At 36.8% G+C, this 26,817-nt stretch overlaps 2 protein-coding genes across 4 annotated transcripts in view; both read right to left on the bottom strand.

The window, feature by feature from the left end:
• Window positions 1-17,391, bottom strand: part of LOC139945983 (uncharacterized) — a 53,272-nt gene extending 35,881 nt beyond the window's left edge. The window contains exon 1 of one of the 2 annotated variants that reach the window (XM_071943547.1): window positions 16,653-17,391. The gene's annotated coding sequence lies outside the window, so the exon portion shown is untranslated. Of the gene's footprint in view, window positions 1-2,830; window positions 2,849-16,652 lie in introns of those variants that run through there. The other variant, XM_071943550.1, reaches the window with a different exon arrangement.
• Window positions 17,392-22,235: 4,844 nt separating this feature from the next.
• The window catches only part of LOC139946050 (uncharacterized), a 30,513-nt gene continuing 25,931 nt past the window's right edge, over window positions 22,236-26,817 (bottom strand). For both annotated transcript variants that reach the window (XM_071943640.1, XM_071943641.1), the window contains exon 11: window positions 22,236-25,907. In XM_071943640.1, the coding sequence (XP_071799741.1) occupies window positions 25,849-25,907 (59 nt within the window). In that variant the 3' untranslated portion in view covers window positions 22,236-25,848. The remainder of the gene's footprint in view (window positions 25,908-26,817) is intronic.

The raw sequence follows: 26,817 nt of genomic DNA, 5'->3' as shown, positions 1-26,817 counted from the left end.
TAGTTACCACTCAAATAAACGGTGTTGAATGCAACAGGATTGTCGGAAAGTGTTGGCATTCCAAATCCGTTCATTGACCTGACATTAAACTTACAATCTCAGTTGCATAGATTTAAAAGCTAGACCCTGCTGCTGACCTACAGTATGTATGCCACCCTAAAAAAAAACGGTAACAAGAAATAAATATAAGAAACTTTGTGGACACCCTAAAACAGCCAAGTGCTTTGGTACACTATTAAAAATGTCTAAATTAAGACTCAAAGTGTACGATTCCATGCTGGAAACGCCAATTAGGAAATTAACGTCGACCGTTTGAAAATGATATCTCATTTAGGAATGTGGTCACAAGGTAGAAAACAGTGATTTCACTTGACATTTTATAACTCTGTCAACCGGCGACTGTGGCGTCAGACGGAGCACGTCCTATTAAATGTTGAGCTAATTATAACCTAGTTCTTTCTTGGAACTTTCTTCAGCTAAAACAGATTATTCATCAACCGCAAACTACTGCTTCTAACATAGAGTTACATATTTCTGCCAACTTAAATTTATCCATCAAATCTCACAGCTTTCATATGGAAATACTGTTTTCTTTGAACATGGGATAGAATGGATAACAGAGCCCTACCAGACAATCTTTTAAAGGCACTGGACACTTTTGGTAATTACTCAAAATAATTGCAATGCTAGCATAAAAACATACTTGGCAACAAGCAATAGAGAGCTGTTGAGGGAATATAAAACTTTTTGAGAAACAGCTAGCTCCCTCTGAAGTAACATAGTTTTTCGAGAATGAAGCAATTTTTCATTAATGATTCGAATTTGATTTTGAGACCTCGAAAGCTCACAACTTTGTTCAACTTAGACGACCAATTGAGTTCATATGTTACAGGTTTGTTATTTTGTGCACATGTTGAGATACACCAAGTGAGAAGACTGGTCTTTGGCAATTACCAATAGTGTCCAGTGTCTCTAAACAAAGTTTCAGATTTTTTTTTTTCTTCAGAATTACATAATTTTGGGGGATAAATAAGACATGGTTTTAATATTTTTGTTTCCCATTGTCGTTGAAAGCGCATTTACTTTGCGTTCTCAAATGTGAGCTGAGCTTCTGTTAACAAGCAAAATATTCAAACAAACAATATGAAAACATTTCAAAGTAGTTTGAAATAAATTGATCCTTCTATATTAAACAGGAAGTCCAAAATCGACCGTCTGCTCATCAATTACCTTTTTTCAAACAGGAGATTGTTCAAAGCTTAATTAGAACCAAGCTAGGAGTAATCCTGGTCGCCCAACACACACATGCAACGAAATGCTCTTCGCTAAATGAGCAACACTCAGTATTTTCCATTTATAGACGGCACAAATAAATTAATCACTTGGCAGTCTCCGCACCACTCACAAAGAAATCCCTTTCATTATTAATCAATCTTTTCCGCCGATCTTAACAGGTTCTGACAATTTCTTTGAAGTTTGGCGCAGGCACAAACGCCCACTCTGAGCTTTCACATACTCCGCCATGTTTAAGATGCAAATCCTGCCTAGGTACAGTTGAGTCTTATCAGGATCAGCACACTGGCGCAGAATTTCCCAAGAGCCAACAGCAAGCATGAGCTTGTCTTTATTTTAAAGAGGCAGGACAGATTCAGCATGATTCTGTCTTTATCCAACCGCCTTATAAACCTATTTAGGTGGACTTTTTGAGTAAATTGTAAAAACAAAATGGAAAATAAATTTGACTATCCATGGATATGGAGGTGTACTTTAATGACGCAAGTGAAGAATTGTTGTTTCATCAAATTGATTTTTTTAAATCTTGAGTACATTTAGTACACGTTCGGTAGTTACTCAAAACAAATATTAACTTAAAAACTGACTTGGTATAACGAGCATTGAAGAGTTGTTTTATAGTATAAAACATTGTGGGAAACGAATCGCTCTGAAGTAACGTGGTTTTTGAGAAAGAGGTAATTTCTCACTAAAATATTAAAAGACTTCTAGCTAGAAGTCTTTTATTCCTCACACAAATTCTTCCAACAAAGGTGTTTTTTCTTTCATCATTTTCTCGTGACTCTGATGACCAATTGAGCCCAAATTTTCACAAGCTTGTTTTTTATGGTTATGATGGGATACACCAAGAGAGAAGACTGGTCTTTGACAATAACCAAACGTATACAGGGCCTTTAAAACATTGCTCTTTGATTTTCATATTTTTCTCAAAAACCTTAACGACTATTATGAAGCTGAATTTGTTACAGGTAAATTATATTACATACAATATATCGTCATTCACAGTGACTAAAGATTCATGTCATACCTAAACACTTGATAAACAAAAGGTATCAAAACATAACTAAAAACATGTTTTAAAAAAAGTTGTAAATAAATAATAATAAAAGAAATATAAATAAACTCTAGAAACAAATATGAATCCAAGAATGACAGCCGTTTAAATTCTTAAATGGTCGTGTGACTAACTTCAACCATTAGGATTGCCTCTGTCCAGGAAAAAACAATGTCAATGTCATGTCTATAGTAACAACAGTTTGTTAAAGGCACTGGACACACTTTGTAATTACTCCAATATTAACACAAAGACTTACTTGGTAATGAGCAACGGAGAGCTAGTATAAAACATTGTGAGAAACATCTCCCTCTGTTCAGAGAAAGAGGTAACTTTTCACTTAAATATTTGAATCTGAGAAAGCATTTTCTGTCAATATTTTCTTGCAATTTCGATGACCAGCTACGCCCAAATATTGGTCTATGACCTAAAATTCACTAACTTTTATAATACCTATTTCACATCACAGTAGACTAGACTGACCTTGACACACTGCAAATCACTGCACCATTTCAATCTAGTGTTGACCTGTGGGGAGTGCCCCATCCATGTTAAAACCAAAACTGATCAGAAGATGGGTGAGGTGAAAGCTTTTTGATCCAGGTAGAGAATTACACATGCAGCAAAAACGATGATTTCTCGTCATCCCAGAAACTTTGATAGAAGAGCGGATTTCAACCGTGTTGAAACATTATGAAGTCAACACAAATTGAATTGAGCTGTGTAGCTTTCCGTATGGATCAGTTCTTGATAGTGTGAAAAGACCTAGAATGGTTTCAAGTAAGTACTTTTCAATATGTGAAAGATCTCATACCTCCCCGAAAAAACAACGCTTAATGGCTTCCATGTAACATTGACAGAAGGAAGTTGCGGGAACACACACATACTGAAACACTTTGGACATCACAGACTGGTACTCTATCATTCACTGTTCCTTAAATGGCATGCACCTGCATTCAATTTCCAGACATCCAATTAGAGCTATAATTCTGAAGGCTGGAGGAACCACACTGACTGTGATGGGTTAAGCAGACAGTTTATGGAAATTATCGCAATATAATCATTTCCACTTTTTAAAGGCAGGGATAATAATAGAGCCATGAGGTTTAGCTATCTAGGCCAAGGGTGGCTCCTTGGAGTTTTGGGAGGGGACAGATTCAAGAGATTTTGCCGAACTGACATATACATTATATATTCTTGTAACTGTACTTTGTAGAAAATATATTAATAAGTTATGTATAATTTATTCTGGAAAAAATGTAGTACATCAATGGTTTTCAATCTGTTTTCTACTTTCCTCGTACCTTGAGCCCAAATAAGATGAAAAACTTGAATTCGATCACTCAGAAATCCTGGAAAACTTGTTAAAACTTAAGTTAGGCGTAGCACGTGTATGTTTAAATCATTGATTCTTTGAAATTCCCCGTTTCTTAATTGTTTATCCTGGAAAAAATGTTCATCAATGGTTTTTAATACCCTGAACCCCGGTATATAAGACGAAAAACTTAATTTATATACTCAGAAATCCTGGAAAATTTGTGAAAACTAAAGTTAGGCGTAGCATGTTCAAATCAACAATTCTTTGAACTACCCAACTCAAGTAGAGTTTATCATTACGTTGTGTTACTGCAAAACTACTATATCGTATTTCAGTTATACAAAGTTTCAAATCCTACTTGAACTACCCTGTTTGCCCTTTATTTCAATAAGAGGTGCCACATAACATTTCCCCTACTCCACAGGGATGATTTGACTAATTTTTTTTCAATCTTTGTTCAGAAAATGAGCCCAAATCCCAGTCTTCCAGAAGCACTTTCCTTGCCACTCCACCATAATCCCAGGATAACCCAGCAATCATTCTCCCACAAACCAACACAAAAAGGGAAACTCCCGACGGCTTCAAACCAAAATGCCATTATCCTTCATAAAGATGACAGGCAAGAAAAACAAAACACGTCTTTCCCTGGAGATAAAAAAAAACATCCCACTGATATGGGTTGAGAGAGATTTTGTATAAGTCGTGACACTTTTAACCCTCAGCTCATTGATCAACTTGTAATAATATTCCCCCATTAGGATTAGAAAAATAACCCCAACTCCATTTTGAATGCATGAAAAGAGCGATTACCATGAGCCCTTGAGACACAAAGATCCCTGATTCGTTTACCTGAGAAGATTGATTTACCTGCAGTTCTCTGTATCAGTTACAAAGTTCAAGTTGTAGTGATAACACAACGGACTGAACAAATGATGACCAGGTTGAGTCTACCAAAGACTAGTTTCACTCACACAGAATTTGACCTCAACAATATATTGTAATGTCAATTTTTTTTTTTAATGGGACATTTAGGGGGCCTAAAGGGTGTTCACAACACCAGTATTAAGTTGAAAATAGGTATATTTACAGATTTGCAGATATAGTGCCAGATTTACTTCTCTGCGAGTGGTCCTGGTGACTCCTGCATTGCTTCTCAAAGCACAACCAGCACTTCTTGTTCTGGTGTAAATTTTTATTGAGGGTTTCTAAAAACAATTCTTACTAGGTGTATCCGAACCTATGCATAAAATAACAAATCTGTGAAAACTGAATCGGTCATCAAGGTTGCAAGAGAATAATTAAAGAAAAAACACCCTTGTTGCACCAACTTGTGTGCTTTCAGATGCCCAAACCAGCTTCAGGTCTGAAGTAATCTGAGTGAAAAGACAGCTCTCCATTGCTCAATACCAAGTAAGTTTTAATATTAACAATTGTTTTAGCAACTACCAAAGTGTCCAGTGCCTTTAAAGTTAAGAAGCATATTTACTCTGAAAACTTATTCTTTATGTCATTTCAATTGTCCCATAAATTGAATTTTTTAGACATACTTCTACCGAAGCATTGTCCCCAGAGCAAACAAGAAATGTTTTCAACTGGAGATGTCAAAACATTACAGTGTCAAAAGAAATGTAAAAAAAGCCCGCTGGTTTCAATGAGTACCGCAAGCCACAGCCTCTTAAACAAAAAAGGAAACCACAACACCACATTGTAAAAACTGGTGGTAACTGGTGACATGGTGACATGGTGGCAAGAAAACATGTACACAATTTGCTAACAAATTTGAGGTGGTAATATGGGCGGAGTTAATGCTAAATCTTTTATCCATAAAATGATTAAAAGACTGTGAATGAAAAAAGGGGATTTTTCAAAATATCACTTTGGTGGTCACATTTGGACAGCGTATGTCTGTTATCATACCATTACAGTACTTGCTGTTGCTGAGGTTTCCTTTAAAGCCATTATTTAATCATTTGGCACTTTTGAAGGGGCACCAAGGCGAAGACAATGGGCAACAGAGGCCATGGGCAACATCAGGGCAAGAGAGGCTATGGGCAACGGACCCTTTGTGTAATTCCAAGGTGGGTCCTAACATTTCTTTGAAATTTGTCAATCACTTTAACAACTGCGGGGTCACGAAATCTGTTACAACGATCAGTAGTGATACTGTCATTTCCAGTCATTCAATATACAGTAACATGTATTGATATTAATACCCGGTATCATACAATACACCATGCAACCTGTGACATCAAATGCTTACAATAGAGCCTGCTAGCACGAATTGAACACAACACAATGGAAAAACACATTCGAGATTGCACCGTATGATTTTTTTCAAAAATTTGATGAAAAATGGGGGGCACCTCACAAAACTAAATAATAATTTTGATTTTATCAATATACACTGATGTGTGTTAGCACTGTACAGGCCTACTCAGTACTTTCTTGAGGTTTGTGAAAAAAATCACAGCCATATTACTGAGGTGGAATTCAAACCCACCACGACCGTTGCAACTCTAGAGCAGTGTCTTACCAACTAGACCACCGAGACTGCCCGGTAGCTAGAGGCAGCTCAAATCCTATATTTTAGCAGTGGGTTGGTAAGACACTGCTCTAGAACTGCAAAGGTTGTAGGTTCGCATCACAACCGAGTTATATGCCTGTGATTTTGTTCACAAAGAGCTCGGGCAAGTACTGAGTAAACAGTGCTTAACAAACATCATTGTAACGGATAAAACTAAAGTTGTCATTCTTTACCCCTGGTGGAAACTTCCATCTATTAACTCACAATGTTCAGCTGCTTCTTGTATCACCCATGAATTCATGTTGAAATTAGGACCCAAAATGTAAAAATTTCCCAACAGTACCAGTACCTTGCCTGCCAAAAAAGCACTTGAATGTATGAGGTCGCGCATTCTATTAGGCGCTATATTAGGCGCTAGTGAAAAAGCACTATATAAAAACTCAATATTATTTTATTATTATTAGGCGTGCAGAGCATAATCATACGTTAAATTTGCATCAGGTTAACGAATATTAATTTTGATTTGAACCATAAACCAATGTGTGTTAGCACTGTATACTCAGTACTTTCGCGCGTCCTGTGAAAAAAATATCACAGGTCATGTAGGAGTACACATAATATCGGAGTAGGCCAACACATATTAAATTAAATTGAGACTGATAAATTCCCTGAACTTATAGCTCCATGGAATGCAATGTATTGACAGCCTTGGCATCTGTGCCCTCTGTTTTTCACATCTCCGCATGGGTCCTCGACACAACCAACCCCACTTCTTGCCTCTAAGGCATATATTGCACAATATTGTCAACACTCATGGCCAATATATAGCTTCAGAAATTATGCATACAAAAAAATCAATGAAACCATCCATGGACGAGTACATTAAAGGTACTGCAGCCAATTTCGTGAAACGCTACAGATTAATTCTATCTCAAATTAGGAAGAGTAACTCGTCCGAACTTAGGAGTCGTTTAGGACAGGTCCAATGCATCCTAACATCTATGGATATGGAACTTAACTCATCCTAAGTCCTAAGATTAATCCTAAGATGTGAAGAGTTAGGTGAAATTGACGGCTGGACACCTTTGGTTTTGTCAAAGACCAGTCTTCTCACTTGGTGTATTGCATAAAATAACAAATCTGTGAAAGTTTTGGCTCAATTGGTCATCAAATTTGTAAGAGAATATTGAATGAAAAACTCCCTTGTTGCATTATTTTCTGTGCTTTCAGAAGCATCTTCAGCTGAAGTCTTTGAGTGAGAAATTACCTCTTTCTCAAAATCTACGTTACTTCAGAGGGAGCCGTTTCTCACAACGTTTTATACAATCAACAGCTCCCCATTACTCGTTACCAAGTTAGTTTTTTTTGCTAACAATTTTTTTGAGTATCTACCAAGCGTGTCCAGTGCCTTTAACATAAAATTGCAACCACACAACACCACAACCGCTCAATTTAATGTTTAACACAGTATTTACAATCCCTTGAGCACTGTTTGAATGCCTGGATTTTTTTCTTGTTTCATATATTGGGCAAGTTTTTATGGGTGTTTTGACATCGCTCACCTTCTGTTTTTGTATGATGTGTCCTTCACAATGCAGCATCCCCAGGGGCCTATTTCATAGAGCTGCTTACTGATTTTTGTGCTTACTACGCAAATCTCCTTTTTTTCATAGCACTGCTATTAACTGTAAGCATACAAGAAGGCATGCTAACCTTCCGACGCATGGTAAACGCGTAAGCTGTCCGCCTCATTTTCTCCCAAACCAGTAAAATACCCTTTCACCAAATCAATTTAAAGAAGTTAGATTCCCTGTCACAGTGTCCTACCTACAATAAACAACAAAAAACTGTAGCTAAAAACACTAAATATATTTCAACAATTGATGTAAAAGGGTTTCGAAATTTGCAATATTCATGGCCACAAAAATTACTATCACTTGAGCACTTTCAGTTACAAGAACTGTGAACTGTATGAGGCAATAAAGCCATTCTCATGGTGGAAGTGCACACATAATACACATCCCACTCATCAGACTCTTAAGATGGATGTTGCAACACCTCATTCCTCCTCCAACATCACATAAATTACTCTTCATGCATCAAATGCATGATTGCACATCCGCTATACTCGCTATTGATTTGTGTGTGAGTGTTTGTCAAGACTTGCAAATGACGTTTCCTTGTTTCCAAGTAAATGTCAACATCGTGGCTGTTCTCTTTCATACCTCTAGTTATTGATCAAAAAACCTAGATGAATCTTATGAATAGATGAACGACTCGTCCAGAAAACGTCAACCCCCATCAATCTTGGTTTTTGCCAGAAGTCGCAGATAAACATCTTTATTGTACAGACAACTAATCAAAAGATGCATGGCCAGAGCTTTCCAAATTAACGACTCTAAAATTATCAGAACTCCATTTATGTTTTTTTCGGTTAAAACTTGTGTCTTATAATAGTTCAAAGGAATGACCAATAAAACTAAAATGATCTATCTTTTCTTAATCAGTTAAAATCTTTATAAAGATAGTTTATTGTGTTTAGCTGAAAAATCTATATGTCGATGTTATATTTTTAAGCTTTCAAATTGCCTCTTCAGTGTCCAATAAAGACTTTATTTTCGGAGATACTTTCATTGTTATCGAAATTTCTGCAAGGGTGTGCATCAGACAATTTGTTTTTTTCCAAATATATTTTATATGAAATTTTGAGAACTGCATCATTTTCTTGTACCTTATATTTGAAAATTAAAACTACTCAAAATTGATTCAGGCTGGAGTCCTTGTTTTATTCATTTTACTGGCGGTTTTGTACAGATTGTCACCGTTCAGTGTTCAATCAATCAATCAATCAATCTTATACAACGACTCAAAGAAGATTGGCTCCACAAATTTCCAATTCCATCCTCCTGGCTACTCCAGGACTGCTCTAATGGGATGTTTTAGTTTTTATGAAGGGTCTTGTAAACTGTTAACTTTTTATTTGGGGAACCAACTGTGTGCAGAGTTATATTACCATTCAAAACTATTCACTTGAATGGTTTCAGACGATGCAACTTGTTTTAAAAAATACCAATTGTAGGAGGGTTAATATGTGATTGTTTATACTTTTACATGTACAAATATCTTTGTGACCCTTTCAGCTACTGCTACTGGTCATTTTTGTTTGTATATAATTATACCAATAAATAAATAAATAAATAAAATTAAAATATAACGGTTAACTTAGAGGGTGCCATATTTGTGTACAGTTTTCTTTCATGGAGCTTTCTACTACTGGTTAGTAGTCACAGGTTACTGTGATGTCACAGGTTTCTTTGTGATATAAGTGGAAGATAAGTTACTTCAGGTAGTTTATTCAAGGCCAACTGAAATAGGTTTTAAAATTATACATATGTACAGTATCCACTACAGAGAATTACACATTTTTTATGATCAGGATCAATGTTGAATGAACTATTTGGCCAGATGGTTTATACATAGCCTCTATTAGTACCTGACATTACCTTACCAGATGCTATTTAGGGTTTTTGCAAATAATGTTGCCATTGGTATGCACACATATTTGCAATTGATTACTACAATAAGTTTTGCATACATCTGCGATTCTGCGTACATATTACAAATAATTTCACATTTCATGATGCGTTTGCAATTGATTATGATGTTGTATATGTCTCTGCACACTATGTGAATAATTTCACGAAATTCCATACCGCATGGTGCAAATATTTGCGATTAATGCGCTGTCTCTTAGTGCACCATAAAGTTGTCTTGACATGAAATTAAAATTTAACATACATAACAAAACGTACCATACATTAAATAATAATCAAAATGAAGGACTTGCTACAAAGAACAATTGTCAATAATGTTTTATAGCCTATCGAATGAGAGATATTGAGAAAAGGGTTTAACCGTTATAATCAGCATGTTTCTCAAATACACCCAAACAATACCTCATTTATACTTAAAGCAATGGATTGAGGCACAAACAATCATGTGTGGAGACTAGGCATTGCTGACTAGAGAAGCCACTAGCTGTGCTCAAAAGGTTCTCAACCATGGCCAATTTCTGCACAGTGGCAATCTGTGACTGAATGAATGGCCATACATACAATGACAGGAAAATATGGTACAGAATTACTTCCTGACCAGCGCATGCATGGGATATTTTCAGGCATTTTAGAGTATGCACTGATGAAAGTGATGCGTTACATTAATGGATTGGACGACAAGAAGTCACATGCTACGGAACATTCAAACCCACATTTGAAAAAGAGTCCAAAAAGAACCAACTTCAAAGAATTTTCTTCAGCAGTTCCACCAGCGTCAGGATGTGCTGCACAACTTAGACTCTTATGAAAATACAATGTACTATCAGTGACTGTTGGGTCACATAGATCATAAAAAATGAATTAAGAGCAGGAAGAAGCCCTATCAAAATTGTGTATCAATAAAGTCAGATAATAGGCCTGGAATGTCATCTGTGAAAAGCCAAGGCTATTTTCATTTTGCAAAGGGCACTTCCACTGGAAAATCTTAAAGTCAATGTGAAACTTTTGATAGGTACCAATGCCAAGACCAGGGGCAAGGGCCAAGACCAGGGGCAAGGGCCAAGACCAGGGGCAAGGGCCAAGACCAGGGGCAAGGGCTAAGACCAGGGGCAAGGGCTAAGACCAGGGGCAACAGAGGCAATAATTCCAGGCCTGAGATACATGTGCACGAAGGAGATTGTGATGATTACAAAATTGAGTAGACAAACTGTTTGTACTATAATCTGACTATTGACTGACCTCTGACCTTTTGGGAGAAGACATTCCAATGGCAGTTGCAGGTCTGACAAATTGATAAAACAATAATCCAACATAGAGAAATTAATTTCCAGTCTAGCTATAACAGTACCACATAAAGACAGCATAAATATTTAATAACCTGTTTGTGCTCAAGAGGGGGTGGTGTTAAGTTACATTTTTATGTTATAAAGATGAAGAAAATTGCAAACATTACTATTTTTATTGGGAATAAAAATGGACCATAAACTGCATTTATGTAGGTAGGGATAGGAAATCATTTTTCCTTTGTAAAAAGAGTGTTTCTAAATGAAATCTCTGCCTAATAAAATTGACAAAGCCCAACTTGAATGCACTTTATTTTTTGAAGAAATAGCAACAAATCTTTCAAAAAAATAACAAATTGTATCCTTTAGCACAGCTATGGCCCTAAAATACTAACTTTAGTCACCTGGGTCCCACGAACATTGCTTTTATGTGTGAAGGAAACAAAGGTTACACACTTTTCGCATGCATTGTGCGAGACTTGCTCAGGCTACAGAACCAGACCAAACACCTTTGATTGTGTCATGATACGACTAAGCATTTGGGTTTTAGGAGAAAAACAATCTAAGTTCATGAGTACATAAAATAAACAAATCAAATCAGTTTCTCCCTTCCCCTGTCCCATCAAACATTAACCAATCAGTCAATAGAAATTTATTTCATCCTAAAAGCGAAGGCTTGCGATGGATGTGCCCGTTACGACAACACAAAACAAGGATAAACAGCACCAAATTGAAGAATAATAAATAACAACATTATGACAAGTTTATTCTCTTATGACTGCCTCAATCATTACCAATGATCTGGCCAGGTGTACTTTTTCTTTCACTGAAATCATTGATTGCATATATTGCGAGTATATTTGAACACCCTATTTCTTATTTTATCACAACTGCTGAATTTTCAAATTTTCATTACAACCATAGTCAACTCTACTGTGTGAAGCTGGGTTCATACTTCCTGCGAATGCGTTTGCGATACAACTTTTAAATCACAAATTCACAACGAATAATTTAAAACAGATTAAATGTCAAAATTTGCTTCCCATTCACATTGGCAGAACCTGGCTTTAGTGAAGCTACAGCTTTTTTGACTATTTTTCAAGCCCGTAGCTTCTTATTAATCTTCATTGGTACTTATTTGCACTGCTATTGACATTCGGTTTGTCATAGTGACTCAGACTGAATACATCATTCATGTACATGGTGACTAAACCTGTCAAGAGAGACAGAAATTGCATCTGGGGGGGGGGGAGGATTTAAACTTCTCCAAACAATATTCCAGATGCAGTTGCATCTAGGCTGACAAATTTCATCTTTTTTCCCTCACAATTAAGATGTAAAATTAGGATTAATCTCTGAAACAGACAACACAATTCTCATACATCTTCCCGAACTCACAGACTTAATTTCCAAGGTTTGACAGCAGTCTAAGATGTAGCCTAGAGATGGCTCCAGCAAACGGTTGAGTCATTAATCAATGTAAAGTGCTAAGTGTGCATAGCATCCAGAAACTCTTTGGGACTGTCACTATGAGTTATCATTTTAATGAGACCATGCAAGGCAGTTTGTCAGGACTGACTTTTCTTTTGCTTTCACACCCAAGCAGTGGCTCGGTAGAATATTGAGAGAGAAATTCTGAACAATGATTAGTGGAATTTACCAATGATTGGGGATTTTTTGTTCTCCTTCAAATCACTGTTCTACTACTAGTATGGTACCACCGGGAATCAACCAGTATAATACTAACTATGAATGATCACTTTGTGACATCATTGGATGAGATAAAGCACTGTTGTATAGTGTATAACAACTGCCTATTGTATTATTCTTATTATCGTAAGTAAAAGTCCATTTATCCTAAACTGAACTGATTCATATTTCTTAATTGTAATATTCAGTATGCGCCATCTGGACAGTGACAGTCTAGTAGCCACTTTTACCAAGGTCAATTTGACACTTGACATGATCTTATTATGTTGTTTTCAAGGCAACACCTAATAGCACTACAGGTTGCAGTTGCTGTGTGTAATATTGCCTCTGCAGAAGTGTAGGGATTTTTGTTGTATTTCATCTATCGAATTGCAACACAAAATAAGTCAGCTGTTTCTCATAAATCATAATTCTGTTCAGTTCGTTATCGGCAATCAGTGCGCAAGAGTGTTCAGTTAAAGGCAGTGGACACTATTGGTAATTACTCAAAATAATTATTAGCACAAAACCTTTCTTGTGGACGAGTAATGGGGAGAGGTTGATGGTATAAAACATTGTGAGAAACGGCTCCCTCTGAAGTGAAGTAGTTTTTGAGAAAGAAGTAATTTTCCACGAATTTCATTTCAAGACCTCAGGTTTAGAACTTGAGGTCTCGAAATCAACCATCTAAACGCACACAACTTCGTGTGACAAGGATGTTTTCTTCTTTTATTATTATCTCGCAACTTTGATGACTAACAGGTTAGTTATTTTATGCATTATGTTGAGATACACCAACTGTTAAGGCTAGCCTTTGACAATTACCAATAGTGTCCACTGCCTTTAAAGCATTTTACTTTACTGTAGATCAATGGAAAATTCCAGGACAAAATTTATTATCATGAGCATATTTTCTATGACACACTAGAAATAAGTACATCCCTCCAGAGTACATGTAGTATAGATGGAACAAACATCTAATCATTTTATACACAATTCCAAATGGATTTGGTTTTTTAAGTCCCCAGGAATTTTTTTTTTTCCTTCAAACATTAGAGTATATGTTTCTGAACAATAAAATAATTTTTTTGAGAATTTTTTTATACACAATTCCAAATGGATTGGGTTTTTTAAGTCCCCAGGAAATATTTTTTTTTTCCTTCAAACATTAGAGTATATGTTTCTGAACAATAAAATAATTTTTTGAGTAATTGTTTTTAACGATTTATATCATGTTTAAAAAAAACAAATAAAGTTGTGTGGGGGGTGACTCCGCCTACCCCTTTTTTGACGTCAATTGAGGCAGACTTTGCCTCCATCGAACATCGAACACAGTACGTACGTGCAAGTACATTCAAGTCCTAGTAGTGAGTTTATACGTTTCAAAAAAGTTTGTTTTCTTGCATTTTTCCGGCAATGTCGACCAGGTGTATTGCTGCTGGATGCAGCAAAACAACTTAAGATTGGGTCAGTTTGCAAAGTGGTCCAACCTCTTTTCCAGTGCTGTGCACTGTGCTGTGCAGCACATACTTCGAGCCGTCATGCTTTGAGAATCCGGAATACACTAGACATTTTGACATGAAGAGAAAAGTTCTCTTCTAAAACATGAAGCCATCACAACATTTTTTCCAGCCAGTGGGGAAGTCGAAGAAGGTACCTGAAAGACGTAACGAACCTAAAGGAGTGTTTGCCATATATATGTTTTTATCCCCCTAGTAGTTTGAGCTTCTGATTGGTGGATTAGCGCGTACTGGAAGATAATAAAAGTTAAAAATAATAGGGGCTGGTTTGATTCAACGTGCATACGAAGCAGTTTTTATGAACATCAAACCCAGTAGAAGCCTTAAATTAAAGCACTTCAAACCTGCAATGCAGGCCTATACAATTGCTTGCAGGCCACTGAGGCCATGTCCTCCCATGCCCCTGCCCTGGTCATAGTGACCCTTCAAAAGTTTCCTATTGACGACAACAAGATTTTCTAATGGAAGTGCCCTTTGTAAAATGAAATGGCCTTGCCATTTCAACGATAAAATTCCAAGCCTTGTACTAGCAGTTCCACAGATAAGAAAATAAGTTGCAGCTGAACTCGCAACTAGGCGTCTGTTGCATTGACCTAAAAACAACATTTCTCAGACCTTCATAGATCTGAGGTAATTTAAACTCCTGAGGGGAGAATTCCCCATACTCCTAAGCACCAATTTTCACAAATTAATGTAAAAAGTGAAATTAACTCCAGAAATTAATAAACTCTGACTGTTCATGATTTGATTTTAAGCAAAGTACCCTTGGCGATTGCAAGATGGGATTAGTGGATTATTATTTTGGGTACATAATCAAAGCAAATAAACAATCCATTTCTGTCCTGTTGTGAATCAAAAGTTATGTATTTTGTTTTCCAAATTAAAAGAAAATTATACATTTTTACAATTTAAGAAGTGGCTTTACAATTAAAGAGGGTGGCTGATTTGTTCACCTCGAACATCAAAGGTAAGGATGGAACTCACATTACATAAAAACTTGAGGTCTATTTACTTCTTGCCGTGCAATTAGAAACAAATTGTAAATTACACGTTATAGGGAACTGCTCATTTGTCCCTGAAGACAATACAGCCTATAATATAGGCGCAAGCAAGTTGGTGGGTTTGTTAATTTGTGGTATTCTACTGTGTACTTTGCGCTCAACAGGGATCCATTCAATCAATTCAAGAGCAAACTGTACAAACACAATACAAACACTTGACTTTCTCTGTATCCTAAGTCAAGGCAGTTCTTGCATTCTCAAACTCTCTTTATGTTTACTTTGCTTCGAATCGAAGCTCTTGGTCACATCCCCCGACAGAGATCCACAATGGATAATGCATACAAATTTGGACTATTCGGTGTGCTAAGGCTAACAACAGTACGTTCAAATCCATGTAGCACTAATCTTGGACTCTTTAGCAGAGTTCGTAATCAAAGATAAATCCATGCTGTTTCTACAAATGAGACAAGTTCGTAATCCATGCTACAATAAATCCATAAATTTTGATAACTGTAAAATCTGGTTGAATAAATTTCTAATTTTATTCTTCTTCATTTTGTAGGGATATATATATATTGGGTGTCTACTTGGCCTATTGCAAATTATGAAAGACCATTTTTGAGGTAGAATTCTTTTTTCAACAGAAATTCTTTATTGTTTCATGAAATAGGCTGAATGTTTCAATCAAATAATTTATAAGTCACCTACTTTTGCCTTTTATAATACCTCCAAGAGATGTTTAGACAGAATTGTTGTTTGTTTTATTACTTAATTAAGAAACTTAAAAATAAAAGGAACAGACAAAAAGACAACTTGAATACTAACTTTTATAACTAGTGGAAATTTTTTTCACTCATGATAAAAATTACGGAAAAGTTTCCATATGGCGCCACCACTTTTTCATTCGATATGAAATAATTTGATACCTTATTTTTAATATTTAACTCAATGAGATATCCCTTTTTGTAAAATTAAAAATTAGTGAAAAAGTGGTGGCGCCATCCATACGGAAAATTATCCAAAATGGCAAAAGTTAGTAGTTTACTACACACAAAAATAACCCAAAGATCTTTGACTATTACCCTGATGATTTTTGTAGTGCAATCATCCATAAATAGACTGATTTTGAGTCTGGATTCCCTGACCGATAACAATCGTCACAATGAATAATTTGATCTATTAATATTAAAAATGAAAAAAATGGCAGGCAGATTCAACAAACATTCTTACCAAATTAAATTAATTTATGCTAGCTGCATGATTGGAATGCTCAAAATATTTTATTGAAAAAATATTGAGCATTACACTTACACTTACTATAGATAAAGATGAGAATGACTCAATGAGATTGCACTGCATGCAACAACAATTTTGTAATTATTGAAGAAAGAAAAAAGTACCAAAATGTACTCTTACCATGTGTGTGACGCCACAACTGAACTTCTAAAGTAGATCCAAAAACAGTCGACAGGCATGCAGTCAAAAACTGCTCCGGAGTGCAAAACTTTCACTACACCGTACACAGTGTGTTGTCACTTTGTCCGGCGGTCCCGTACTGCAGAGAGAGGATCCAAGCCAGTCGGTCCAAGCCCGTCCAATCACGGGTAGTCCTTGCTCTGACGACTCCCGGCCCACGGCGTGTGGATGGACTCCGAGAACTGCGTGCTGGTAGTCCACGATTATACAGTCTCTGAAATGACGGCTTTCCTACCTCATTTCAATATTAGTAGGTAGCACACCACGTGCCTCCACAAGCTCTAAAAAATATTCGGTCTTCAGAAAATGCAAACAGCGTACAAAAGAGCGAGGGTTTCAGACGACTTGATACTGACAGTTCCACAAAGCAATTCACTATTCAGCATTTAGCATTCACGTCGTGCGCTGTTGGTGTACGTGTGTGCACTGCTAACGCAAATAGTTGTGTTTTCTGCACTGAGTGACTCCCGTTTCTTCTGTCCCTATTTCGTGTCTGGTGCTACAATGCTGGTCGCCGTATTTCAATAATTCTGTCAAACGGGGGAAGTAGCTGTAATTTACCTAATAGTTAGGCAATATTGTGACAAAACTCCACATAAATGTATGCAGAATACTCAGCACCCCAGTAACGTAAATCTCATGGCATTCGGATCACACACACACACAAGGCGAGCTGCCATTCCACACAGTACCACCAATGCGCGAAACCAAACCAAGCACTTTTCCAGGAACTGTGTGAAGAACGTCATCGGATTACTCCATTAAGTTTGTAGTCGACAAAACACTGTGGGTGTACTTTGTGGAGGGTCCATGCCAACTTTTTTTTAAATCTCGCATCCTTTTGGGTGATTCTTTATTTAAGTGATGTATAAATTTTGCCAACATCTCACAGTGTGCACGATGAATGGATTATCACGAGTGATCACACACACGAACATACCCTTTGAATAATGGTAGATCCCAGTCTTATTGAAAATCCTTGACTAACACTTTTAGCGAAGGCGGTACAGTAGGTAAGGGGTCGGTCCCTATACTATATTTTATATAAAAAAAATAACAAACACAAAGAAACTTGTTTTTAAGACAATAAAACGAACAAAACAACTTTGGCTTAAGTTATGGCCGTTGTCTCCAGCTTAATTTTTTCATAAGTATTATGAACTTCGATTTTCTGTTCCCAAGCAAGATTTATGCAATTCGGTAGGGGTCGTTGGCACAGATTGACACGCAAAACTGCATCGCCCGCAGCTAGCATTTACATCGATTAGAAATGAAGAGCATGCGCTGCCAAGAATTGCGAGACGCCAAGAAGAAAAAGGAGGGAAATGTGGGGGGGGGGGCACATCTTACCGACCGATGCTTCAATATCAAGAGAATATTATTACAAGACGAAAGACTTGGAAGAGTCAGAAGACCCAAACTTAAATAGGACCAACTTCGTATCAATTCATCACATCGTGATGATCAACACTTGATCTGGGACTACCATCAAATTACAAATTTAAACAGGAATTGTCACATTTTTATACGAAACTTGATTGTTAAACCATGGTTTAATGGTACAAATGGTTAAACCCACTGTATTATAGGCCTACACCGACTCATTTTTTTCCCTGAAACAAAAGATCAATAAAAAAATATATAAAAAAATCAATAATTTGCATAATGTAATCGAACACAATCTAAATGCATTGTTTTGTTCTGTGGGAATTTTCAAAAATTGTGAACTTGTATGCCAGATCAGAAGATCTCATAGGGGGCCTACATGACCCCCCTCCCCCCCAACAAAATATTTCGTAATCAACATTATGAGAATTTACGGAGGAGGTCACTTCATCTCGATTTCCACCCAAACACTAATTGATTTAAGTATGGTTTCACGTTTTCTGATATGTAGAGTTCCCAGAAGTTCCCCGTTGGAAATGTAAACCATTGGCCTTTTACTCCCCCTCCCCTTCACTCACCACACAGCCCCCCGCCCCCCTGCCACACACCCCCACCAAAACAGAAGGTTATCTATCTGCAAATTTACAGAGAGCTCGGATAAACCTAGGCCCTATAACAAAATTTATTGACAATTATAATATTAATATCTTGACGAGTCAAAGGCGCACCCAAATGGAGGTTGGAGCCTCAGGGCGAGGACAAGTGCAAAGAAAGTCACTTAAATTGAAGAAACGCAAGATCGTTTTTTTTTACCCTCAATGTTTTAATTATATAACTCATGACCAGTCAACAACCAAACATGCAACTCCTGACCATATCCAAACGTCATCAGCGTTTGCTTCTTTTCGACATGTTTTCCTTTCGTCGGTTATTCGTGCAGGGATTAAAAATAAAAGGTCTGCAATCAATCCTACCAATCCGAATTATTCATTTTATGCCTATGGGTTAAACTGAACCATTGAAATCATGATGGTGACACTTTTTCGCAAAAAAAAGATTAGCCTATGGAGCTGGGTTTGCCGTATTCATGGAATTTGCCGCCCAGTGATGGAAAGTGGGGCACATCTCAGATTGATATGTCAGAAGTGCTTATAAAAAGTGTGTCTATTTCTCAGTATGGAAGGCCTTCAGACAGTACAGCGACTCGATTTGTCATCCCCTAAAATAGCTTCAGAGGCAAATGCCCCTGGAACCAGGGGCAATAAGAACGGCCACTTGAACCCCCCCCCCCCCTCGCCACCAACCTCCCCTCCCCCTGAAACACAAACTTCTCGCTGTTGTGATGCGCCTAGAGCAAGGAACAGAACACTGGGGAATGATATGAAGAAAAAAGATGGATTCAAAAAAAGGTAATAAAAACGAAAACCCTCTCGACGCCTCATTTCCCTCAGTATGCCGTCATCGTCTGCAGCACAAGACTATTTCCCAAAGATCGGCCACCAGGAAAATTATCACTTTACGTTTATCGATTTACCAATTAAAAAGTCATCATAATGCAGTCAAGGCAAACGATCGATCAACCCTACCAGTGGGTTAACTAATGACAGGGGAAGCCCTGTATATTATAACGGGACTCATAACGGGACACAGATTACCGCATAACGGTTGCCTATAAACCGTAATGCGCGTGTGTCTGGGACCGCACTCTGACCGCATGAAGGCTTTAAACTCATTCACCGAGACAGTTGGGTCATAAAGCCTAAATTATAAACACAAGTGTGGTGATAATTGGGCAAGGACCACCAGGCATCCTTATTATTTTTCATTGCATAGTTTAGGCCATGGAGGAGGGAGAAATGTACATTTCCCACATTTCAAATGTTCATCAAGTGCATTTTTTTCCATGCATACATACATACACTTATCAGGTTTTACTTCATATTTAGATGGCCTAGTTTTGAAAACATGTAGGCCCTGTAATTAATCTACTTAAAAAAAATAATGAACGGGGTTATTATAATATACTTTCCCTTGAGCAAGCATAAACAAACAACATCCTTCCACACCAGATGTCCACGCGCGCAAAATAGTCAACCAAGCTAGAAAATGATGAGATGATTGCCTTTCCTCTTAGGAAAATTAGGCAAAATGGTAACAACGCCCTTGCCTATATTATGTCATGACAGATCAAATACAAAAATGACAGAGTTTGAATCAAACTTATCGCAACAGTTCAGCTAATGTGGCAATCTCACTTAAAAAAATAGATAAACCTTCTTCAAATCCCAAAGGAAGAATAAAGTTATTCAATATCCCAAAAGCCATTCATTGCAACTGACAGCAGAGATAAACAGCCGTATTTACTAGCTTGATATTCGCAGAATTGTGAAAACAATACGTCATTGCAATTATTTAAGTAATTTTGATAAAAATTGAATCGGAAATAATTTATCATAATCTAGTTAACCTTCCGTTTTGACAGATGATTTCTGGTTAAATTTCAAAAGGATCGGCAAAACACAATACATTAAAAAGATTAAAACGACACATACATCATTGGGGTGTAAACTCACAAGTGCTATTTTTGTTAACGCGACACACAGGCTTTCTTTGGGCTGTTTTGTCTACAACATAGACTAAGATGTGACTTCAAAAGTCTTATTTCTCGTCCGCATGGATGCGAAAAATCGTTCAAAACAATTGCATTGAGGGCGCTCTACTCTGTATTTAACGCAACACCTGGATCCGACTTTCACGAAATATGACATCTTTGGCGGATCTTTTTAGAAACGGAGAATAAGGAAAAACTAAATACTTACTAAATATAACAGTACAATTTTTTTTTAGATTTTCTCTTTTTTTTGTTTTAATATAATGAATAGGGTAGATGGCCTTAGCTTTCGATCCAATCCGGACATTCTTCATAGGCATAAAACAAGTACAAACAAATACATATCCATTTATAGAAAAAGAGAGGGGGAAAGGGATTAAGGAAAGGATCCAGAAAGAAGCGGGAAAATAACAGCCAATCAAAGTTTCTATTTCAGAAACAATTTGGTGGCTATGAACCAATAGGAGTGAAGTGACGAGGACAAAGGATGTTTAGAATGAAAGGATGGGTTACTGGACCATGAAAGTGGTAAATGTATTATTATTATTTTTTTTTATATATATATTTTTAGTAATACCCGTCATTTGTATACAAAAAGTCACTATAAAACATAAATTCAATCCCAATTGTACGATTTCGTAACGAAACAAATTAATTATATCACCATTGAAAATGTACCGTTTCCACGCAAAGTGTAAAAAAAAAAGTATTTTTGGCGACTGCTCATGTAAAAGCAATTCATTATATTGACGCAATTACCGCCTCCATACTCAAAGTGACATTTCACGCTACATTGCGTTTATTGATAGTATGATTCTGTTCGAATACACATCATTTTCCTGCTCACCCATTTCTGCTTGTTGCACTTTATAATGTTGCACTCATTTCCAAATGGAGTGTATGTTATTTGTTTTTGCATTATGGGATAACAAATATGATTTGTTAACACCCGTTCACAGAACCTTTGATAATATTGTCGAAACCAGTAATCTCGCTTGATGAATCCGAACATTAAAGGGATAAGGTATCAAATCTGTGAAAATTTAAACTCAATTGGTCATCGAAGTTGCAAAAGAATAATGAAAGAAAAAAACACCCTTGCTGCACAATATTTTTTAAGTCTTTTAAAGGAACACATTGTCTTGGATCGGACGAGTTGGTCTATAAAAAGCGTCTGTAACCGTTTTTTTTATGAAATGCATAAGGTTGGAAAGATGTTTTAAAAGTAGAATACAATGATCCACACAATTTTGCCTCGAAATTGCGTGGTTTTCCTTTTACTGTGCGAACTAACACGGTCGGCAATTTATGGGAGTCAAAAATTTGACTCCCATAAATGGCCGACCGTGTTAGTCGACGAGGTAAAAGGAAAACCGTGCAATTTCGAGGAATGTTTGTGTGGATCATTGTATTCTACTTTTACAACATCTTTCTACCCACATGCATTTATAACAAACGGTTACGAACGCTTTTTATAGACCAACTCGACCGATCCAAGGCAACGTGTTCCTTTAATATTGATATAGTTTATACGATTCGAATTAATTGAGTGGTGATGTCAGGTGAATTTCGTAAATCAAAAACAAAACACCCATCTCTGATTCCTTACAACACATACACTCCTGAACAAAAAAATAAAATTAAAAACAACTTCTCAAGACATCACACAGCGTTTATTCTTCGATAAAAAATAAATTGAAAGAGGCAAGGCCACCTGTTAGAGTATCATTACTGTATAAAGTTATTAAATAAACATCTTATAGAAATCAATCTACTTTTCCAAATTTTATTTTAATTTACGTTATAGATATCTCTTAAAATGGTTCTGTGTACTTAATTTGGCCACATCGACATACAGTAACCCAGTAACAAAAATACCAAGATATATAGCTTGGGCATAACACATTTGTAACTGAACTATTCCTTTGAACAGCGAGCTGCAAATAACATTAGATGTGGACAAAAAAAACAAAAAAACACATAAAAGTGAACAAAATTCTGGAACAATTTAACTGTCATGATTCCCTACCAAGCTTAACAGGCTTGTGAATTTTGACAAACCCATGGAAGCTCACGTATCAAAGGTTTCACAAGTCTCAATTTCTTCTAATTTAAGGTGATGAGTTTTGAAATTTAATTTTGTGTTTAGTTTGTGTCTGTGTATGATAAAAACGGCACAAGTTGTGCTTAAGGAACACGTTGCCTTGGATCGGTCGAGTTGGTCTTTGAAAAGAGCTTGTAACCTTTTGTTAAAAAATGCATATGGTTAGGAAGATTTTTTAAAAATAGAACACAATGATCCACACAAATTTGCCCCGAAATTGCACAGTTTTCCTTTTAATTTGTGAACTAACATGGTCGGCCATTTATACGGTAGTCAAAAATTTGACTCCCATAAATGGCCGACTGTGTTAGTCGACGAGGTAAAAGGAAAACCACGCAATTTCGAGTGATACTTGTGTGGATCATTGTATTCTACTTTTAAAATATCTTTCCAATCATTTGCATTTGATAACAAACAGTTATAAACCCTTTTTAAAGACCAACTCGTTCCTTTAAGCAGCGCAATAAAATTAGGCACATACCACCCTAGCACTTTGTCATAATACATCTCTAAATGACAACATTAACATGTATGCTCTACAATTTGTTATGAAGTCAAAATAACATGGGACTGCTTAACACATAACTATGTGCTTACAATGCCCTGTAAATCATGTAAGAGCACAATCTAATCTGCGTGCTTAACACTGCCAAGACCCAGTTCAGTAAAATAGCTGCTCAAACAAAATGAAATAAAGTTACAATAATTTTCAAATTCTTTCCTTTTAAAATATTGTTAAAAGGATTGTTAGCACCACCTATCATCACTTGACCCCTGACCCAAGACTTTTTTTTAAAAGAAATTTTCCAAAACTCTTTTACTAATGCCAGATCATCATGACCTGTTTTTTGGAGATCAACATGACCCCAAGAATCAGAGTCAATAATGTTGACCCCAAAATGGGCCATTCTGACCCAGAACTGAGTATCAAGGTCTTTATGGATTCGTCCCAAGGTAAAAATTTCATAAAACCTGTAAGTATAAAAACTTACTAAGCACAGACAAAACTTGCCCTTGGCGTGCTAGCCAGTCCTACTCATTTGCTGCTTGACAGCTATATGAAATTGGGCCCTGGTGGACATGAACTCTCACCCGACATGACATGTTTCAGAGTACAGTGCCTCACAAGGATATATAACATACACATACGGAATATAGTCATAATCAATTTGTGTATCTCTCTAAAAAATATAGAATATATTTGACATTATGTACACATCACTCGCCAAAGATGCATTTAACATTATATTACTCATATCCTAAAGTTTCATCTTACAAAAAATAGAAAATTTTATATCGTTTACATTTCAGATATTTAATTTTTAAATGAACAGTGTGATTACCAGGAGTTGAACATATTGTACACACAAATTGGACTCATCCAATTAAACTTCAGACCATTGTATTAAAGACACTGCACCACTGCTGTAGTCGAGACCACGAAGCTCGAGACCGAGACTAGCCCTTCCAAGACCGAGACCAGCCCTACCGACGGAGACCGACACAAGGTCTTGTGACTAACAACACTGCACTGGACACTTTTGGTAATTGTCAAAGACAGTCTTCTCACTTGGTGTATCTCAACATAGGCACAAACTAACAAACCAGTGAAAATTTGAACTCAATTGGTTGTTCAAGCTGCGAGAAATTAATGGAAGAAAAAACACTCTTGTCACACGAAGTTGTGTGCTTTCAGATGCTTGATTTCGGGACCTCAAAATCTAATTCTGAGGTCTCGAAATCAAATTCAAACATTTTAGTAGAAATGATTATCAGCTGCTTTTAGCCAAAATTTGGGATTTGTTTGGCCAAGCAGTGAAGCAGCCAAGCTCTGGTGTTTCTGACCAGCACAGTGTGGGTTCAAGTCCTGGGCTCAATTTCATGGCTCTGCTTACCGCTGAATTCTGCGCTTACGATCACGATTCCCCGCTTACATGCAAGCGCCAAATTTCTGCGATAGCCTTGTAAGCGTAGAATGCCTAGTAACGCGGAGTACGCACGCGCAGAAGCCAAATTCGCCGCTAACCCGTGAAATACGCTTGCCGTAAGCATAGAAATCCCTGCTTCCGTAAACACCATTAATATTAACCATTATTGCTTTGTCCTTAGGATTGGTAGTAAAGTGATAGGTCCTTTGTGTGGTGTAATGCATGTAAAAGAATCCAGTGCACTTTATCAGAAAGATAAGGGGTTCGCCCTGGTGTTTTCTGGTATGGTTAGCTGCAAATTGCATCACAGCACCTTGTCAACCATTACATGAGGCTATGTAAATAAATGGTTCTTATAATTTAAACATAAATCCATTACAATGTACATGATTGAACTGATTTATAAATGTTGATTAATATTCTTGCGATTATTATATTTTCTACTGCAAATGATAGAACCACTGGAGAAGAATTTGTCGGAGGCAATCGAAGCTGTGACCACATTAACAAATAATAATAATAAAATAAATCTTAAACTGATTACACTAAAAACAATTGCCAACTGAAAGATGATCATTTTATAACATATATTTCACTCTTCTGTCTTCTAAACAGTCAAACAAGTCAACAGTGTTCATTGGTTACCTTTTAAAAGATTATATGCAGCTAGCCGTGATTGGTTGATTGTTGGAGTTGGTCCTCACTAACGACTGATCTGATTGGTAGGTATATCAGCAGTGGTGAAACCATGGAGTGTGGAGGGGGGAGCCCCCTCCCACAGAGCCCCCCCCCACCCCACCCCATAATAATAACAAGTTCTTATATGAGAAGAAAAACCCCACAAATTGATTGTTTGATACAATATAGCCCCCCAAATAATACCTTTGTCCCTGCTTGCCCCTCGATTTGGAAATGTCTGTTTATGCCACTGTATATTAGCACATTTTAATAGATCGTCTATGATTGGTTGATTAATCAAATAATATACACAATAATACTCATTATTTGCTTGGAGGATACTAAGATAGAATGGCTGTGATTTGTAGAATAGTAGAAAAATAAACGATCCTTATAAAAGTGACCTGTTAATTTGACATTATCGGTGGATTAATCAAAGGCCTCATAAATCTCTTGTTCTTCTTCTACTTCTTCCGATTCACTGTCGTCTGTGGAAAGAAAAAGGACAGTATGAACACAATTTACAATAAAGAGTAAAATAAACGATCCTAATCAAAATTACCTTTTAATTTGAAGTGTTTATAATTAAATGTGTTTAATGGTCACAGTTTCAGACCACTAAATTGTTGCAGAAAAACTCTGAAGTAACTTTGAGGTTGCATGATCTATCTATGGGCCTATGACAACAAATTTAAACAATACAACAGAAGAGGGCGCCATATATATATTCAGATTGATTGATTGAACAGAAAGGACTCTTGCACACAGTACACACAAGTGTGCAATTGCCTCAAATTGTGGATCCTCCTTTGTTCAACTCTTTGTCCTGACAAACAAGAACCACATTGTTTGTGACAGCAATCCTGGACCTATTGTCCCTTTTGTTATAAGACCTCAGTTTGAATATCACTGACTCAGTAAATCTAGCACATCCTTGCCCAGTCAAAGCACATCGATATCACTTTTGTTAAAGAAGTTTGTTTGCGTGTAAACATTGTCTGTTTTGATTTTGAGAAAGCTTTAGACTAGTTCAAAGCTTATTGCAAACCTTAATAAATGTAATGATTAAAATATAAACAAGCGCTAAAATGCAGTATACAATTTGAATGAAGGGCCTAGCCCTTGTTACATTGATGCCTAGTGCCAACTCAAACACTGATGCCTGTGGAACATTGGTGCCTAGGGCCTATAGAACATAAGTCAGATGTCAGACAACTCGGCCGTTGGACAACTCAACGGTTCGGACAACTCGATGGTTGAGACAGCTCGACTGTTCGGACAACTCAACGGTTCAGACAACTCAACTTTGAGACAACTCGACGGATGGCCAAGATAAGTCGACAATTGAACAGACCTCCGTGAGTAACATGTTTACACAAATTTCATGTAAATCCTAAC

This window comes from Asterias amurensis, chromosome 13 (genome assembly GCF_032118995.1).
Source record: "Asterias amurensis chromosome 13, ASM3211899v1".
NCBI classification, from domain to species: Eukaryota; Metazoa; Echinodermata; class Asteroidea; order Forcipulatida; family Asteriidae; genus Asterias; species Asterias amurensis.
This window is presented reverse-complemented; position numbering and strand designations above follow the sequence as displayed.